General features: G+C 35.6%; 1 protein-coding gene across 2 annotated transcripts in view; it reads right to left on the bottom strand.

The window, feature by feature from the left end:
* The window catches only part of LOC132274680 (E3 ubiquitin-protein ligase UPL6), a 41137-nt gene that overhangs the window by 10944 nt on the left and 9583 nt on the right, over positions 1-20610 (bottom strand). For both annotated transcript variants that reach the window (XM_059776006.1, XM_059776005.1), the window contains exons 4-18: positions 18806-18917; positions 15127-15307; positions 12829-13011; positions 12332-12514; positions 8654-8735; positions 8335-8453; positions 7921-8219; positions 7736-7832; positions 7237-7380; positions 6855-6938; positions 6680-6766; positions 6304-6444; positions 6014-6139; positions 3928-4026; positions 1150-1217 (exon numbers count right to left, since the gene is read on the bottom strand). In XM_059776006.1, the coding sequence (XP_059631989.1) occupies positions 1150-1217; positions 3928-4026; positions 6014-6139; positions 6304-6444; positions 6680-6766; positions 6855-6938; positions 7237-7380; positions 7736-7832; positions 7921-8219; positions 8335-8453; positions 8654-8735; positions 12332-12514; positions 12829-13011; positions 15127-15307; positions 18806-18917 (2005 nt within the window). The remainder of the gene's footprint in view (positions 1-1149; positions 1218-3927; positions 4027-6013; positions 6140-6303; positions 6445-6679; positions 6767-6854; positions 6939-7236; positions 7381-7735; positions 7833-7920; positions 8220-8334; positions 8454-8653; positions 8736-12331; positions 12515-12828; positions 13012-15126; positions 15308-18805; positions 18918-20610) is intronic.

Genomic DNA, 20610 nt, shown 5'->3' with positions numbered 1-20610 from the left:
TCTCGTAAAAGGTAGCATATTAGAAGCCTCGTATGTAGAAAGTTAAGGCTCTATCATAAAGAATATGCCAGGGAGCACGAATGAAGTAAAAGACTATTCCATCTCCAGCCCAAACACCAAATAGTGTACTAATCTAAATTATTTCTAATGTCCTCATTGTAAAAGGTATCCTCTTGATGGAGAGGATATTTGTCAACAATTTGTTTATGATCCAAAAACAAAATGGCAGCACCCCTTTCAAGTAAAAGACATATAAAAGGTATAAATATCATGTGGAGTGTGGACCAAATTTGCATCTTAAAACACTGTTATTTACAATGTAGTAAACCAATGCTCGTGGACCTCAATGCAGAAAGTAGAAGCAAGTTATGAAGCAAAATATTATGGTGTGTGAGAAGTACCCATGCTACGCAAACACCCATAACACCTACTTCTGTGGTGAAAATATGATATTAGGGAAACCAACCATAAGAGGTAAAAGTAAAGTAAAAAAACACAACATAATTAATAAAGAAGAATAATCAAACTTGCATAACTATATCTACATGCCCGCTCTCTTTTTCTTATTAAGATTTGAAAATTTTTTAGATCTAAGAAAGAAGAAACTGCATAATTTCTTCATTGTATGCAACGTTTTCCAGTTGGAATTGCCTTTCCTTACTTCCTAGCAACTATTCCATAGATAAAACTTTTTGTAATACTACAGTGCTCAGACTTATCTCAAATTATATCAGTGTTATTTTATGAAATATAAACTGGAGAGAGAGCTTCACTTAATGTATAGAATTCCTGCAACAAAGCCTGGTGCATCATTTTAATAGTGAACTCTGAACTCCAATATTTTAGGAGTCAACTCTGAACTCCAATATTGGAATAGAACAACAACATAGTTCAGCAATAATTTTCATATCCTAGTAAAATAAGTCTAACTTCTGCAATTCAAATAAATAAATAAATAAGTTCATGAAAAATAGATGTTCAAAAACAGCTAGTGTAATTAATATGTCAATGAAATGCTTGTATAGAAAAATCAAGGTTTCTAATACAAGAATTGGATAGAGATTAGTTTATAACTATAGGCAGTTTTCACAATTAATAAATATGAAAACAAGGAATCAAAGTGCTGAGACTGGGCTTCTGAAACCTTACTTTTGCTTCAATTTGCTCAAGAAGAATGTTGCGAATGGTATATCAACAAGAATGCCTTCATACATTGCCTAAACAACGAAAGCAACACAGCCGTGTAAAAGGACCATAAGAGAAACATTTGAGAGCACATCGACCAATTAATGCGACATTGTAAAAGCTAAGTTGCAATCAAACAGAGATGTTTGGTTGATAGAATATATATAAAGAACATGAGAAAGGATATGATAAGCTTACTAATTCAGAATGGTGATTAGTAAGAAAAAATAATTATGGAAAAACTAAAGTTGGTATCAAAAGAACAGCCAAACAAGAATCTACACAAAGTTGGTGCATAAAAAAAGTTCCACAAGAAATGACAGTTTGGGTAAGATAAGAATTAGTACATGGCAAAAGAATCAAATGGCTAAATTAACAAGCTGTGGCTGGAGCAGTTAACCTTTCAAAGTGATACTTATCATAGCAAGATGATAATTAAATACATGCAGACATGAGACATCGTCCATAAGATACTCCTTGGGAGTTGATTTTTTTCCGATCATTCATTCCCAGCAAAGCACTTGTTGAGAAATTATGGGATACTGGCCATGAGTACACCCTACAACTCAAAACTTCCAACTCTTTAAGGTTGGCTGAAACGTTTTTTAATGCAACTCTACTTATCCAGGGCCACAATATAAAAACAATTCAAATGCACAAAAAGAAAATAAATACTCCCTCCATCCCAAAATAGTTGGGTACTTTGGGAACTGTGATGTCACAGCTTCCAAAGTACCCAACTATTTTGGTACAGAGGGAGTACCTTTTATTATTTACATTATAAGAAATCCAGCATAAAGTTTGGACACAAAAAGAAGAAAACTAGGAGTTAAAAAGTCATATACTCATATTCTTGTAGTAAAGTGCAGATAATAGCTATAAATGATTTTCAAAATTCAACTCATTGAAATAAATAGAGTACATCTTGCCAAACAAAAAATAATAACCTCCAAAATTCATAAAATGATCGTCACAAAACAAAAAGTCGTAGAGTGACGATTCTAGGGTTGGTGTAGGCATGTTAATGCTTGGTTTCTGATCCTAATCCAATTCATTTATATGATATGGTAAAGGACGTTGCTCTGATAATCTGATAGTGGGTCCAAAAATCCATTAGATTTATTAACAAAAGGTTCAAATGTCAGTTATGTATGATCTGGTCCAGCCCTAATCCATCCTATAAGAGCACTCCCCTCCCCCCACCCACCAACCAACCAAAACACACACACAGCCCACCTTTAAATGATAAAGACTACTTCATAATATGTATATATATACACACGCAGTTATCAAAAAAATAATATATATATATATATATAACGTTGTCTCATTGTGACCTAGAGATCACAGTTTGCAACGGAAACCACCTCTCCGCATGCAGAGGTAAGACTGCATGCATTTGACCCTCCCTAGACGCTGCAATGGCGAGAGCCTCGTGCACTAGGCTAGCCCTTTATATATAAGTCTCTCTCATACAAGCAGTAGGGATAATTAGTGACATAAATAAGATATAAAAGATAAAATCTAGATTTCCTTGTTTAAATATTCAACGATGAGAGTCAACTCACTCCTCTTTGATTTTTAACCAAGAAGGCACTTCTATAAAATGTCACCCAAAGTTGGACACGGCTCGAACATAGCAATTCATGGATGCTCCTGGACACGTGTTCGACACTTCATGAATGTGCCTTTAATTATAATTAAATATAATTATTTCAAACACTTACCCGACACATCATGGACACTTAGTTGACACATCTTAGACGCTCACAACACAAGGCTTATACAACACAAACATGTCTAGGGGTAGCCACATCTGACAATCTTGGAAACAATATATTCCAACCAATTTTCTTCAAGAAAATTTACATTACTCACATGGCCGCACCGGTCGAGCGAAAAATAACACTTTCATTTATGACAAATATATATAATTTGTAATGACAACATAGGAGAGTAGTACCGTATGTAATATAATATTTCTTATGATGTTTCATCTTCTAAATTATATCTCTAAGTATATAAATTAAAAATTACTATAAATAAATAAAAAATTATATTTAAATACAATTGTGTCCAACAATGTTCGCGTAATAATTTTTTAAGATTTGACATGTTGGCGTATCCACTCATTATCGTGTCCATGTCTGTGCTACTTAGATTCTAAATGAGAGGTTTCTGGCCACTAATGACATAACCAAGCATCAACATTTGGCCTCACTGTACTTTATCTCTCACTGCTTCTTTTGCTCTCCCTCAGTGGCTTGCTCCATTCCCAAACATACTTTCATATGTATATGTATACATTGTACTCCTTTCTTGTTTTATTTCCTTTTTTCCCACCTTTCGATTCTCATCTATCACTTTCTTGGATTGGACGGATTAATGATCATACATCCAACAGTTAAATAAATCAGATTTGGATTGAGATCAAAGAGATGCAAGGAATACAGATTGGATCCGAATGAATGTTTTTGTTAACAGGTCATATTAGGATCAGCCCTGATCCAGTCCAAATTCAATTTTTTGATTGCCAAGGTTGGGTACAACATATTTGGGAGCCAACAAATGGTAAACTTTAGCTGCCCATGTTAAGTTCAGGTCAGACATGTTAATGTGTTTGCTTCATACATAACAAAGTAAATGGCACACAAATTACAAGCAGTTGCACTCAAATTTTCACACACACCAAAAAAAAAAAATCACATTCTGAGTATAAGACATAGAAGGCAAACATCATACCTTTGCAAGAACAGTTCCAAGAAAACGAAAATACTGTAGATGTTGTTCATGTATCATTCCTGATCCAGGATTGGGGTACAGTAGGTGATCAGCTGTTTCCTGAATGTGAGCCCAGGAGGAAAATTAAGAGAACTTATATACCCAGGAAAAAAATTAAGAATAACACAAGGACAGTTCAATAGATATGTACAAGTATATAGTGGTCCATATACCGATATTCCCATTACAGGTTTTAAAACAACTAAGCATACCATTAGATTTTCAATATTAAATTTTACTACTCAAATATGATATTCCAAAGAACTTTTTACAAATGCAACGGCTTTTGTTAATGGCTACATCAGAGACCACACCCACCACCCCCCCCCCCCCCCCCCCCCCCCTAAAAAAAAAACTGTTGCCCTGATCTTTCCCCATTGGAATTCAACTTTTTTGAGTCATCATTTTTATCCATCAGTAACTGAGATAGGTTTTCTGGGGCCAATAAATAAAGTGTACTTAGTGTTCAAATACCTGAACAACTAGGTAAACTAAGGTAAAAGAAACTCTCCCCAGAATTTCAAATTCCTATAATGCGTAGAGCTTTTCTACCTCCCACATACCAAACCTTTATTATACCTCAATTACTGGAATGAAGCATTGATAATAATGCTGATATTCCCTTAATCTGAAGTCACCTTGGATACCTTCATCAACCAATTTTTGATAGTTTTTTTTCCCTATAAATAGTGTGTCCATCGTCAATATCGTGGTCTCCCATCGTCTCCGAAAATACATAATACAATTTCGGAAGATGTTACATAGATGACTCAACAAAAACTTATCAGCAGTAGGCACGAAAGGAAAATACCTACTCGTTGACAAATGACACCGTAACAAGCATGCACCACTCGGATAGTAACATGGCTACCACATGGTCATCCGCTAGGCCATAACAACTAATTTGCTGATTCCATGAACCAAACTTTAATTTCTAATTCAATGACAATAATCACCACATAATTTCTTAAGACTATATTTTTGAGTTATACTACTACACCATTTAGGTAATTGGATCTTTCCGAGTATTAATTATTTGGTTGGTGTCAGCTCCAGCCAAAACCAAACTTCACATTTAGCAACAACTAACACAATCAATACGCCAGCATAAAAAAATAATAATAAAATAAAAACCTATGAAACATAACAAAATTGACATGCTTATCTCATTCCATTTAAGATTCTATATAACACAAACAATTCAGAGATTGTGTTGTGTAACATCAAGTGATTCCTTTGTAGAACTAGCATGCGTCAGCAATATGCAGGTTTGCATATATCCCAGGCCCCATTCATAAAGATTCCCAACCTTGTTGAATCAAACAATTTGAAAATCAATGTAAACCAGATTCTCAAAAAGAGTGATTAATTGTTCAGGTTCCAAATATTGAGGTGGCTAGAAGAAACATATTATGCTAAACAGATAAACCGACACAACCCATTGTGCTAATCCAATTCTCGACTTAGAAGAGATCCCTAATGGAAAATGCTTTTACAAACGATCCAACATCTAATAAAAATATTAACATATTGCAGAATTAACATTTTGTCTAGCTTTTGCAAAAAAAAAAAAAAAAAAAAAAAAAAAAAAAAAGAACTTGGTATACTAAAGATTCTTCCATTTTCAGATCTATAATATCATTAATAAGGATTCATCAAGTAGATGACTTATTATAATCAGATGAAGACAGACAGAGACAGACAGACAGACAGAGACAGAGAGAGAGAGAGAGTTGCAGCTCTTAATACTATGCAATGGTTTTTTCAAGCTCTGCTCTAGAGCCAACATTTATCTAAAAAAAGTAATGTTTACGAAGTATAAGTAGACAATCATAGATACAGATATTATAAAACATTATTTAAAAAATACATAATATATAATAATATTATTTTTTAATATATCAGAGATATAATACATGAATGTGTCATGTTCATGTTTGTGTGCATGCATAGGGTTAATCACTTGGAGAGAAAATGCATGCACTTTGGGCATGGAGTTTCCAGAAGAGGGGGAGGGGGGTCATTAACAACCACATAAATGCACAACCTTAAATAAACCATACTGAACATCAAAAGCTGATCGAGTAATGTTCTCCATGAAATCTTTGAATATCCCGCCACCATCAATACCAGCCTCCTCAACTCCAAATTCATTCACAAAGGTAACACGAATCTGAATGCAAACAGCAGACAATCATTATATTGGTACAAAAATAAAACAAAGTACAACTCTTTTTCAAGAATACATGTGTGTGAACATAGCCAACCAGATAGGACTAGTCATATCTTTCAGAGTTGCAAATAACAGATCATTAAAGAAATAAATAAAGGTATTACCGGTCCTCGTAGATCCTCTTCAGATAATGCACTCAACTGATCAAAAGCATCTTCCAAAATATGATCTCGTCGTATTCTGAACCGGTTTCTTGTAAAAACAGAATTAGACCCATGTCTCTGCTTCACTGCTGCTAACTGTGACTAGTAGATGCATTCAAAACGAATAGTCCAAGAAAAATAAAACAAATAAGTGAAACAAAAAAAATTTAATGGATTGAATAGCTTGCTTCAAAGAAAATTAATTCTAGAAAAAAAAAAATTTAGACAATAATGCCATCCATAACAGCCATGGTCCATGGCAAATCTTTTTTATTGTAGTTTTATTACAAGTAGAAACAGAATTTAAAAACAAACTTGTAATGAGTTAATCACTCACAGTAAATATTTTGACTCTGCTTGTAAATGGAACCAAAAATGGAGCTTGTCTTAGTATGTCATATGCCCTAGTATTTTCTATCATAGCCTGGAAAAAAGATGAAACCATATTAGAACGCCAAAAATATTTTAGTCCCTAGACAATAGATGCAATTGAGAAGCTATTATGCTATTACCTGAGAGATGAAATAATCATTGACACCATCAGCATGGAAATCACTGGGGGGAGTGAACTCCCGCCTGTTGTTCCAATCTTGCAACTAAAACAGTATGTATATACAACAAATTAAGAGCATATTATTTCATACACACTTTAACAAAGAGAAACGAGTCAACATCTCCTTTCAAGAAGCAATCAATACACTCGAGATTCACATAATGAAATTATTAAAGTAGATGGTTGTTAATATGGTATCACTGCAGGCAAGGCCCTGAGTTCAAACCTCTTGCAAGCTTAAACTTTTACAGTAGATTTTTTTTTTTTGATAAAACTTTTACAGTAGATGGTTGTTAACAAAAATCATTCGTACCAAAACAAAAAAAATATATCACTCTTACCTGCGATAGGAGCTCAGAAGCTACTAGGCTAACCCTATGCTGAATAACTTCTACAGGGTGCCTCTTAAGAGCAAACACATCAGTGGCAGACTTCAACAAGTTAGTGGGAGCCACAGGATTCACCCATAGAAGCTGCCACAAGGCCTATAAAAAGGATCAAGTCCATCCATCAAAATTATGTCAATTGAATGCCGTACTACATGATATCAAATCAACATAGCCACTTAGCATACTGTGAAACTTCATTGCTGATCTATACACTTTTCATCAAGCATTGTTTAAGAACTGAAAAAGGAAAACTAATTCCAATTTACAAGCTGATGCTTCAAATTATAATTAGTCTGTGATTCCAAAAGATATCAGCATTCCGTTTCCACAGTGGCATTCTGCCACCCAAGCCAAAGCTTCTATTACGGCAATGAAGCTATCCCATCAGCAATTTTTTTTTTTTTCTTTTGGGGTGAGTTGATCTCCAGATTCTACAATAAAGACAAATTACCTGTTTTAGGATAACAATCAAGCATCTGATATCCTTTAGTGACAGAGGCTTGTCCAGCTCATAGAACTCCTCATTGTCAACTATCATAAGCATGTGCCTGATACATCACAGAAGGGTGTTAGACTGATTCTCTGTATTTGTGCCATAAGTTCATTACCTATAAGACCAGAACAGAATATTCTTACTTATACACAGGGCAGAAAACTGCCAAAGGTAATAGCCAACCAGGTGCATCTCCAGGAAGATAAGCTGTCTGCTCAGACAAGGATGACCATTTCTGATTCTCGTGGCATCGCTTCATGAAGTTCCAAAGCACAGGAACAAGCTCTGTTCTATAAGCTAGCACAGTCATAATACGCTCTAAGGGTAAAATGTTGAAGGTTGTGTGCAGGAAAGCACAAGCAGCAACAACAGCTTCCACCTCTTTCTCATGGGGCCCTTCTTTATATGAGCCAAATGAAATCTCTCCAAAAAGAACATTTGTCTGTTCAAAAAGAAAAAGATACAAAATTTTGCTGCATAGTCAAGAGGCAGAGAATATCTTGATTAATAAATTAATGACACTTTCAAAATGGATATGACATGTTAAGATTGCATACCAACTGTAAAAGAAAACGTGAATCTATTGCATTGGTAATCTGTTGTTCCAAATCCCTATTCAGAACTTTTTCAGTTAGTTCATCACCAAGTTCCATATCATCGTCACCCACCGGAGAATCTGAAGTACAAAACCGTCAGGAATATATGATTAGACAAAGTACTGACCAGAAAACTGCAACGTTTTTTAAGGTTCTGCAATACATGTTATTTAATTGAACAAAATAAGAGAGTAGGACCACCCTGTAAGAAAAAAACAAAACAAGGAGTATAAGAAATAACACAAATACTTTTTTTTCCTTAACAAGTAATGAGACATACTTTCTGTGCTTCCTCGATCGGACGATTGCATAGGAGGAAGTGCCCCCAACAAAAATGTTGTGACAGCTGCAAAGTCTAAAGCCTGCCCAGGAGGTGGAACTTATTAGATTCTTGAATTTGAATATTCCAACAATTCATGTTGAGCAACCAAAAAAACAATATCCATGTGCGATAACAATCGTCATCAAGAAACTACTTCAAAAAAGATATATTGTATTTAGTATATAGTTGTATAACATCAAGGAAAAGGAGATACAAAAACAAATGTATATTAATATGTGGCTACAATGGAGTAAGATATTGTTCAATAAGAGCATCATCACAACAGCTAAGCATAATTCGAAAATGATAGCTTACACCACATACTTAAAACAATGCTCAGTCGAGTAAAAAAATAATAAAAATTAGGGTTATTGCAAAAGACACCCTTGAAATATAAATTTTTGCATATAACCAAACTATACTACTAATTTTTAAAATTGCAAAAGCCCCCACCGTCATCCCGTCCTTCAGATGTAGACTTGACTAGAGTATCAAGTGATGTCAAATTTTCTGTAAAATCACAAAGTATCCTTTCTCTCCCATCCCCTCTACCAAACAACCCAATATGCAACATCGCTCTCTCCTCAAAACCTATTCTGGATTTGGTACTGTGGAGACTAAAGGTAACAAGAAAAAATCTAGCAATTTGTAGCACTCTGCAATGTGGAGCCCCAATTGGTTACAGCATCAAAGTCGTTTGTCCCAACGGTGCAATCCAAAGGTTTCAATCTGCTGCCTCATCCACTGCTGGAGCCGCAACACAACATCGTGGAAAATTAACATGATTACACGAGCGACAAAGACCATGACGAGTATGGACCAAACTTTGATTCAGATTGATCACAAACACTCTTGCAAGGGAATTGTAAATCACCTCTTATATGTTGATTAGGGGTTATAGCTAATTCTGTACGTAAAGTACTTCTTGTATGACTTGAGATCGTCTATACATGGGAGCAATATCTTTCACTTTGTGTGAGATTTGTTGAAAGAGATACAGGGAGGGAGAACACAGAGAGATGCAATTTTCTTTTGTGAAATGCCATGGTATAATTGAGTTTACTATTTTTGGTTTTATAAATATCAGGGTCAGATTAGAAATTTCACGATGCAGCTAACCGCAAACTAACAGAAGTTTGAGTTTTTGCCTTGTTTGCAACTTTTCAACAGTTGACTGGGTAAATTTCAGTCCAAGGGGGTATCTTGCAAAAAACTTATAGTTCAGGGGATTTTTTGCTTCCTTTTTCTTTTTTTTTCTTTTTTTTTTTGGATAAGTAAAAGTCGATTAGAAGAGCATTCAAAAGGAAAACGCGTCCCTAATACAAAAAACGAAGTTGAACCTAAGGACCAATAGAGTCCAAAAGATCAACTACGTCATCAGACGAGAAGCAAGCGCTTCCTTTTGCATAACAGAAAATAGAACGAAGAATATGAAGTTTCAAGGTCGCCAAAGACGATTCCTTTCCTTTGAAATTTCTCCTATTCCTCTCTCTCCATATGCACCACCAAACACAGTGTGGAACTATCCTCCAATAGTCACGAGCGTGACTTTTCACTGGGCATCTTCTCCATGTGTTAATCAGTCCTATGGAGGACTACAGGACAGTGCATATGAATGTGATCCACAAACTCACCGTCTGTTTTACATAGACAACACCAATTAACAATAGTGTTACCTCTCTTTCTCAAATTGTCCAACGCCAAAATCTTGCCCCATATGGCAATCCAAACAAAGAATGCAACTCTAAGTGGAGCCATAGAACGCCATATAGTCTTCCATGGGAAATCATGACTATCGAAATTGGACAAACAAAAGAACATGGACCGAACACCAAATCTACCATAAGTGGAAAGGACCCACAAAATGTCATCACTACCTCTGCCAACATCCTTCTGCTGATACAACAGATCCAAAAAAACACATACCTCGTCCATCTCCCAAGCCTAAAAAGAACGCCTAAAACGCACATCCCACGTAACCCCACTGCTATCAAGCGGATAACAGTCAGCTATGCAGGCATGCCTATTTTCGGCAATACAATAAAGTCTAGGAAATGAATAAGACAACAACTGATCTCCACACCAAAAATCCTTCCAAAAGCGGACAGGCCTATCATCACGAACCTTGAATCTGATGTGTGAGGAAAAGACATCCCAACCCTTCAGAATAAATTTTCACACGCCGACACCTCCCGCAACAGAGACTGGACAGGAGAACCAACCACCACTCTCCTCCCCAAAACGACACGAGACAATCCTTCTCCAATGACGATGTCGTTCCCTACCGAATCTCCATAACCACTTTCCCAATAAAGCTCTATTAAAAGGAACCAACTTTCGGATGACTAAACCGCCTAACTTCAAGGGTTTGCAAACTTGCTCCTAGTTAACAAGATGATACTTGAACTCCTCCCCCCTTCCACCCCATAGAAAGTCCCTTTGAATTTTTTCAATCCTTTTGGCGACAGAGCATGGGATTTGAAACAAAGATAAAAAATAAGTAGGAAGGGAAGAGAGAGTACTCTGAATAAGAGTGACCTTCCCCCCCTTCAACAGATATTGTTTGTTCCATCCTGCCAACCTCTTCTCATACCTATTGATCACCGAATCCCAACTCCCCACCCTCCAAGAGGAAACCCCCAAAGGCAATCCCAAATAAGGGAGAGGAAAAGCACCCACCCCCACCCCCAAGAACTGTAGCTAAGGAGGAAATATCTAGAACATCCCCTACCAGGACAAGCACACTCTTTCCAATATTGATCTTTAGCCCAGAAACCGCCTGGAAACAAACAAGAATGCACCTTAAATATCTAAGTTGGGAGACATCGGCATCACAAAAAACCAAGGTATCATCCGCCATCTGATGAGCTACATCTCAGCCGACTCTGAACCCAGGGGGATTTTTTGCAATTAACCCTAAAAAGTATAATTGAGTTTACTATTTTCGGTTTTATTTATACATATTAAAATTTTCAAATATCAGGGTCAGATTAGTAATTTCACGATACAGCTAACCTCAAACAAACAGTAGTTATAGTGTTGGCCTTCTTCCAGGAGGGTATCATGCTAAAAACTTGTAGTTAAGGGGGTTATTTTGCAATTAACCCTAAGAAATTAAATTCTGTAAACCAATAAATGAATATATGACAAACTTATAGGCTAGACATTTGAGCAACAAATGGGAGGGTGTCAAAGAATTGCACCAAGTAATTTATATGTTGCATGTCATTTTAAAAAAAACAGTACATGCCTTTTCCTATAAGTATAGAGCATACACCTAATAAAGAATGCAAACTCATTAGGTAAATGAATAAAAGCCCATTCCTAAATTTAAAAAAAAAAAAAACAAAAACAAAACAAAATAAAACAAAACAAAACAAAATAAAGCAGAATATAAAATACAATAATAAAAAAATATATCTCTTATAAGAAAATAAAATAGGAAAGGAACTAATGAGTGTTCATTTTTAATTAAACAAAGCCCAAAAATATTCCCTTCATAAAAAGAGACCTCCGGGTCTAATCTCTATAATTATGAAAAGATGAAAGTCAGCAATATACGAAAATTATGATCGTATCCCTTATTATAATAGTGTATATAAGGAGCAAAAGAACAAATTCACATTACTTCCTCACCATATCAAATGAGCAGTTAGGCTGAGTAAAAGCAACTCCAACAGTTTCCAGTATATTTCCAAGAAGACAGGCATAACAAGGAAATTCATTAGAGATATCATTGGGCAGAACATTTGCATGATTTTGCACACATAACGCCATATGATGAATGTAGTGTTGACTCAATCCAGGAGTTGCAAAAACCTAAATACAGAGAGAAAAAAGAACACTATAGTTATAACATAAACAAGTTTGAATAGCCATAAAACACAGAAAAATCCCTTTCATGGACTAATGTCAGTGAAAGAATGTTTAAAGTTTCTGCAGCAAGATTAAATATGGATAAATTGGCAAAAAATAATCACAGAAGCCAATATCATATCTTCCTGTTGTAGTTAACCTGGCAAAAGATTACTTATTAGCACTCCCTGGCAGGCTAGCACACTCTAAATATCAGCAAGACATAAAATACGAATGCATAATTTCAAAATGGTGGCGAAATATGTGAACCAAAGTACCTCTTTTAGGTAAGGAAAAAGATGCCACAGAAAAGGAATTGTAAGAATCTGGGATGAGAAACTCCATCGGGGATCAATATTTGCACAAATACATGGGGTCTGACTGATATGAGACATGATAAGTGCTAGGACACGCTCCAATGAAGATGCTTCACCAACATAACCTTGAAGTCTTACACTTCCCTGCAAAATCAAACTGCATCATTACTTACCAAAATAAATATCTGAAAAAAATACACCACATCATTAAAGCACCTCATCAATTACACAACAAAACATAGAAAGAATGACAAAGATTAATAGCTAAATCTCTGAACTAACAAAATTACGTAATATTATACTAAAAAAATTGATAAATTACTTTTTAAATAATTTAAATAGTGCAAGTAAAATAGTGCAGATGGGGCTATAGCTCAGCAAGAGCTCCATTGCAACAAAACAGCAGCCTTTATATGACTATTTTGATCTAATAAAGAGATCAAGAAACCATGAAGTAGACTTCCTAAAGTAACTGAGGCTCAAAAACCTGATAGTGTGACAAACAAAATTCAGGCCCCAACTCGGAACTTAATAAAAATGAATATCAATACTTTGTTCAATATTTGCTACACAATCACAGTCATCACAACTTGAACACCACTGATTTCAAATTACATTGCATGTCCAATTCGCTCTTGAAATTCACACTGAAATATCACGCTGATTTGAAGTTCAAAATGCTAAATTTGTAACATTATGTTCAATTTTTTTTTGCAATCGATCTCAATCTAAACAGTTTTTCCAAGACCTCAAAGAAGTACGAACTCCACTTGAGAACCACATGGTTAATGATCCCAACAAACCTTTCACAATTGACTAGTAAAATTGTTCTACTCGTCCAATGAACATTAGTTTTGACCCACAAGTGTCACCAGTTCATTAAATAAACAACAATTAAAGATCACAAAACGAACAGAGCATAATCAGATTATGGAACAGGATAACATGTATCAGCCAACAAAATGCAATTCCAACCACACCAAGTGCAGAAAACATCACCAAGCCTACAAAAAGCAAAAACAATCAACAATTCAAGCGAGCTACATAGAACCCTCCACATGTCAAAATTGTATAAATATAACAATTTTGTTGCAGTACTCCATGCTCACTAGAGTCAGGTTAAGCACACAAGGAAAAAAAGATGTCCGAAACAACTTTAAACCTGAATTAAGCTGCACCCATATAAGGCCGCCAGTCTCCATCTTAAAATGTGCAAATGAACATAAAATAGAACCTTGAGAAGGTTTCCATCTTATAATGTTGCCTGTTAACTTGCAGGTAGTTAGAAAATGAAGACGGTGCACAAACTCCTTGGGAGACTATAGCCATTATCCGGATATGATCTCACCAGATATTACCAGCAAACCGGCGGCATCTACAATCAACCATTACAAACCAAGCATTGAAAATAAAGGTCGTACAAACTCACTGGAAAATCCATGAGCATATATATATCCCAGAACACTGGAAATTATCAAGTTTGAATTTTCAGCCAAATTTTGTCCAGAGTGCAAACATTGTTATTTTTCGGAAGTGTACAAAAAGGTCTTCTTTGGCAAGTACAATTTAGTTTTACGGTTGTATCTTCCCCAGAGAGCAGAGATTTCACAAGAGGGAGGGGAGGGGGTGGTGTAAACAAATGGAATGGCTGTAATTGTCAAAAGAGAGATACCATGCAAGGAAGTTAGTTTTCTTCTTCTCTATAGTGAGAAACACAAAAGAAAAAACGTTTGAACAATATCTTGTTCCACTGCATTTGTTATTATGATGTGCCCATCTCTTCTTAAGCATCAAAGAGAAGATCTATTAACAATCCCATTTAGAGCAGACAAGAAGTCTTGATTCACTTAGTTCAAATTTTCAAAACAGAAACTTAACACTGAAAAGTCATGATATAAAAAAAATAAAAAATAAAAAAATCTTGACAAACTCATGATATCACCAAATCCTGAAGTTCAGGGTACCAAATGGATCACATATATTGTAAAAGAACATCCCAGAGCAATGCCCTTGGAAATCTCAGGTTTTACAAAAGAATTATACATTTTGAAGTTATACATGCCTTTCACAACTCTCCAATTCTCAATCAGAGAACATCCTGAAAATGCAAAGACACATACCTCATCCAAAACCCATACTTTGAGAGACATTTCATTGCAAAATATGCGTACTCGAGAAGAAAGTTCAGGAGACATGAAATAAAATATACAAATGATAAACGAACAAAATCAATGAAGGGATAGATGGATGAAAATATACCTTCCCAGTAAGAATTATCTCTCTCAAAAGATTGTACGTATTTCTTTGCAGGAGATAGCTGACTATCTTACAAGCCCATGGAAGTCTGGGATCAATCAACATCACTACTGCCTCCAGCAAGAAGGTTGTTGATGTACAGGATTTCTCGGGCATCAAAAAAAGTTGATCTTTCAACTGATTTCTGTTCAAAGAAGCACAAAAATAACCAGTTCTTCTGTTAAAATTACTTTAAACAAAAACTTGACAAATAAATTCAAGGTCCCACAGCAAAGAGAACAAAATAACCAACTCTCAACAGAACTGTATAACTTGGAGCTAAAGAAACTTCAACATCAGAAACTTTAGCATCATACATAGACAAAATTGCACATCAACAAAAGATTAAAACAACTGATTAGTAGATAAGAAGTATATATCAGCTTTATACATTATATTTGTTTTAAATTATAAGAATAACAACAGAAATGTGAGCAACAAAACCGTATGATGAGAAATTCTTTCAAGTTTTATGCTTTAAAAGATAATGGTGGAGGATCAACACTTTAAAGTGTGTTCTTGGAGAAAAAAGGAAATCATATAATGCAGACCAAACCACCAAGAAGTGGACCCACAATTGGCATCACATAATTGGGAACCACTTTTAGGTGGTTTTAATTGAACTCGTTTGGCCGTATTACTGTTTTATTAAAAATAGTTTCCATATCCAGGGGCATCTCAATAATTATATATTTAAGGTATTTTCTTAATTTTATCTTTTTTTTGTTACGAAATGCAGCAAACCAAGAACAAATCACGAATCAAAACAGAAAGGTAAAGACGCCACCAGTGTTATTAAAGGCGCAAGGCGCTACAGATCCTTTGGAGCCTAGGCGCATGGTGAGGCACGCCTGAGTGAAGTGAGGCGCACAATTGAGAAGAGAACTAGACGAAGAGAGAGATGTAAACAAAGATAAGAAGAGAGGAGAAGAGAGAGAAGAAGAACTGACCTGGCTTCATCTCTGCAACTAGGGCTTCGTCGTTCGTCTCACGGTCTCGCTCTTTCTCTGTTCGGTTCACACTTTGACTCTTGGGCTTTCTTATTTGTTTATCCTTTTGAACAGAAGTTTTTTCTCTCGTACGCTTGGGCTTTCTTATTTGTTTATTAAGTTGCCAAAAGTACCCTTTTTAGCTTAAGAAATAGAATAATCATAGTTTTAAAAAAAAAAAACAGTGGACAAACAGGATGAGGCCCAACCGAGGCGCTCACCTAGGAAGCATTAGTGAGCCTGGTATGACAATAGGCGCTAGACCCGTGCCTCAAGCCTAGGCTCGCCTTTAACAACACTGCACGCCACACAAAAGATTTAGCGTGATTCAACACAAGTTGTGTCTGCATTCACGGTGAAGATCCGGCGAAAGTTTTCACTATGCGAAAAATAGGAGATTACAAGTTTCAACACCCTAACCCTAACTCTCGCTCTCAACAATCCCACTCCAAACCCTAGGCGCCCTTATATACTGGGCTACAAGAGTACTAAATAGGATCCACAACCCATAAGCAAAAAAGGGGGTGGGGGGTTCAAAAATCTCAATCATCAGGTTGTCGGGTCGTAACGCAACCCAAAACCAAATTCAGGCCACAACATCACAGTTTTTCTTTTATACTAGTAATGTTAGGTAATGAGCCTTGTCTAGTCCACTTATGTAATTAGTTCACGCAAGGTTTAGGCATCAACTGATGACACAAATCCCAAAGCTAAAGGTTCTAGGTTTTGAAATGAAATTTTTTTCTATATAAGCAAGCTTCTAGAGACAATTAAACAAGTTTGAGTATAAGAACTCTGTAGATTTTTTATGTAATGGTGAGACTGCATAAAATGCCCCAAGAAACTCTAAGACTATGGTTTAGACTTCAAATTTTGATACAGATCCCATAGCTAAAAGTTGGCATTGTTGTATCTTCTAATGAAGAGCTTTTTCCTTTTCATGCAACCGCAATTCCAACATGAACTTTTGCAAGAATATCTATAGCGCCAAAATCTATGCTGCCAAGAAGCAGTTTTTTGTGCCACCAAACACTAAAGGTGAGTTTTCAAATCAGAAACACTTTCAATTCGTCCCAGCACTGCTTTGCACTATTAATATATAGAACTACCCTTCAATTACCGTAACTTTCTCCCCAAAATCCGAATCCTTTTATCACAAACATTGACACTTTTTTCTCCACCATTCTAGCCCTAAGGCCCCTAACCCTTTAATTTCATTTCCTGTCCACAAATTCCAAAAAGCAGTATCCATCATTTTCATACCAAAAACACCCCCATCCCTTTACCAGTTTAAGCATAAATTAAACCTAACCTCACCCTAGTACTTGATCTCAGGGCAGCCTCAATCTCCTTCTTAAGGCCTCATCCAAAATCAGATTCAAGTTAACAAGGCAACCCAAAAACTAGCTCAAGCTAAACATGTCATCCTAAGTCAGGATTGACAAGGTTAGCTTTTGCAATTTAAATTGAACCTCACTACCACCCAAGATTTTGGTGGACCCCATCCATTATGAGGAATGGGTGGTAAAGGGTGTCATTCCAATAAACTGGTTAGAAAGAACAATATTAGTCCTGAAGCATCATACTGACTTTTTCCTCAGCCAAAATCATTTCTTGACTGGTATTATATGGAAATCGTTCAAAATACTAAAAAATTACTGTAGCAGGTCTTTATTCATGCTACGGTAGTAAAATATCATTTGCATTACTGTAGCAGTGAGACCAAGAGTTCAAATTAGTTTCATTCAAGAAGATCAGTTCTTAACAATGAGTTATTTGTAAGCACTGTTTCGAACTAAAATGGATATATACTCAGTACAAAAACATAATAAGCATCAGAACCCTAAACGAAAATAACTTGGGATAGGACAACGTGGCCACTGAGTCAACTCAATATTCTTATAAAGTAGTAAAATGCAAAATAAGTAACACAATTCATAACATGAACAGTTGAACAACAGAAGAACACATACCTAAAATTACTTTTTTGGAAAGAAAAAAAAAAAGAAAGAAAAAGAAAATATAATTATAAAAATAAGAATTGAAATCACTTCATTAAATAAGCATTACCAAGTTTTTTTTTTTTTTTCCCCTTCTCTGACAAGGCATTATCAAATATATTCTTCCCTTAAAAGTTTAAACCAGTCTCGCAATGGATTTCCAACAAAACATTTCTTAAAAAAATTCCATTTAAAGAAGATGAACCAGCCAAACAAAATTTCTTTTATCCTAGCAACCATCGAATTGGTTGTCGTGATCAATTATCTGAAAATTAAACAACTTTTAACACATAATTTCATTTATTTCTGGACCTCATTTTCTCTAGTAAACATAGATGAGGCGCCGGCAGTAAAAAAAGCAAGTTATCATTGTTTTACATAATAAATCATTACTACGGAATAGAATGAAATCAAATTCTGACAGATGTAGGAGTAAAATGGACAGAAAGAAAGTGCCTTAAACTCTCATATGTAACAATTACAACTAGCTTAAAGAAGAATTGCGTTACTAACCTAACATTCATTAAAAGAATAAGGCCGACATACATGCAAAAAAAAATCAACAAAGATAGGCTGTAAATCTGAAACCTAATTACGTTATGAGTCCAATAAAGTTTAAAATGTGGTATCAACACAGGTGCAAATGAAACAGACCTATTTTCATAAACAGCCTGAATACAAGCATATGCTACTTGCTTAACCCTGTAGTTGACTAGAGGGTGCTTGGAAGAGTATTCCACGCCAGCAACGAGGTTCAGAATATCACCTGTTGCGTGTAGATATTGTCAATGCTAGTAAACAAGTCTTTAAAAATGCAAAATAAGATATGCACAACTACTGACAAGGTAAACAATTAGTTATAGATGAAGAGACAGTGAAAAATGCACACACAAACACACACACAATGAAAAAGTAGAACCATGAAGCAGAGATGCCTATTTTCACAAAGAAGATTAAAAAATGGTTTCAGCACATACTTTGTCCTTGGATAAAATTAAAATGAACATGAGATCAATTCTATCGCAAATGGAAGCAATAAGTCATTTTATTTTAAAACTATAGCATATCACTATCACAGAGTGCCACAACAATCGTCTAAAGAAAAAAGCATGAGTAGTGACCCCAAAAGCCAGAACCTGGATTAATTATAAAGCTTAAATTTTTTTTTAAGTATTTCAGAATATATTAGGGAGGTAACAATTGGACGCTTTTTTACCATACTCGGTATACATAGCGAAAAGAATTCATAGATAAACCAAGCATGCAGCTTCAGGAAGTTTTTGCCTCTAAATTTCATATTTTCATCATTTCCAAATAAAGTAATTGACAAAGAACAGAAAAAGCTAAGACACATAAAAATGATATTTATTGTTGAAAAAGAGATATTCGGTTTTAATAAGACCAGATTTTAGGGGATATGATAGGCGTGTAAATATAGATAGTCAATGACTAAGATTAGGAAATTCTGTTCGTGTACAGCCTGTAGTCACAGCCTGTAGTTTCCTTTTTTTAGCTCCTTGTATTTCCTATTTAACTAAAGCATTGTAAACCATTCTTTGTACGGCAATATACAGATTCTTTTCAATCTTGAAATCGCCTATTTGGTATCAGAGCATCTTACCGATTTTTCTGAAAAAAAAAAAAAAAAAAAAAAAACCCTAGCCGTCTCTTTTTTTTTTCTCTCTAATCATCATGTCTGATGCATACCTAAGTCCAAGACCAAGACCTTTGAGTCCTAAGTCCAAAACTCTCAGACACACTCGGTCCAAATTACCACAATTCGGCTAAAAAGTAAAAACTTCCTTCGCTGGTCCCGGTCCGTGCTGATGTACATCCGAGGCAGAGGCAAAATCGGCCACCTGACAGGAGAAAAGAAGGAACCGAAACCTAAAGATCCATCCTACTCAACATGGGATGCAGAGAATTCGATGGTGATGACCTGGTTGGTGAGTTCTACAGAGGAGGACATCAGTTCTAATTATATGTTTTACCACACAACAAAAGAACTCTGGGACAATGTCAACCAGATGTATTCAGACCTGGGAAATCAGTCTCAAATCTATGAACTAACGTTGAAACTCGGAGAGATCCGTTAAGGAGATAACACTGTTACAAAATATTTCACCTCTCTAAAACGTTTGTGGCAGGACCTTGATTTGTTCAGCAATTATGAGTGGAAATCGCCTGAAGATTGCAACCATTACAAAAAGAAGGTGGAAGACAACCGCATCTTCAAGTTTCTCATTGGACTCAATGTCGAGTTTGATGAAGTGAGAGGCAGAATAATAGGACGACAGCCCCTACCTTTAATCGGTAAAGTCTTCTCCGAGGTTCGAAGAGAGGAAAGTCGCAGGCTGGTCATGCTTGGAAAAAAGTTATCAAATAGTGTTGTCAAGACCTCTGCCCTGGTCGAATCTAAAGCGAATATTGGCAGGAAACATAATGAAAAGCCCCGTCTT

This window comes from Cornus florida, unplaced genomic scaffold (genome assembly GCF_030987335.1).
Source record: "Cornus florida cultivar Cherokee Brave unplaced genomic scaffold, ASM3098733v1 CherokeeBrave_3.0.0_Hap2_Chr09, whole genome shotgun sequence".
NCBI lineage: Eukaryota > Viridiplantae > Streptophyta > Magnoliopsida > Cornales > Cornaceae > Cornus > Cornus florida.
The sequence above is the reverse complement of the archived record's forward strand: the minus strand, read 5'-3'. Positions and strand labels throughout refer to the sequence as shown.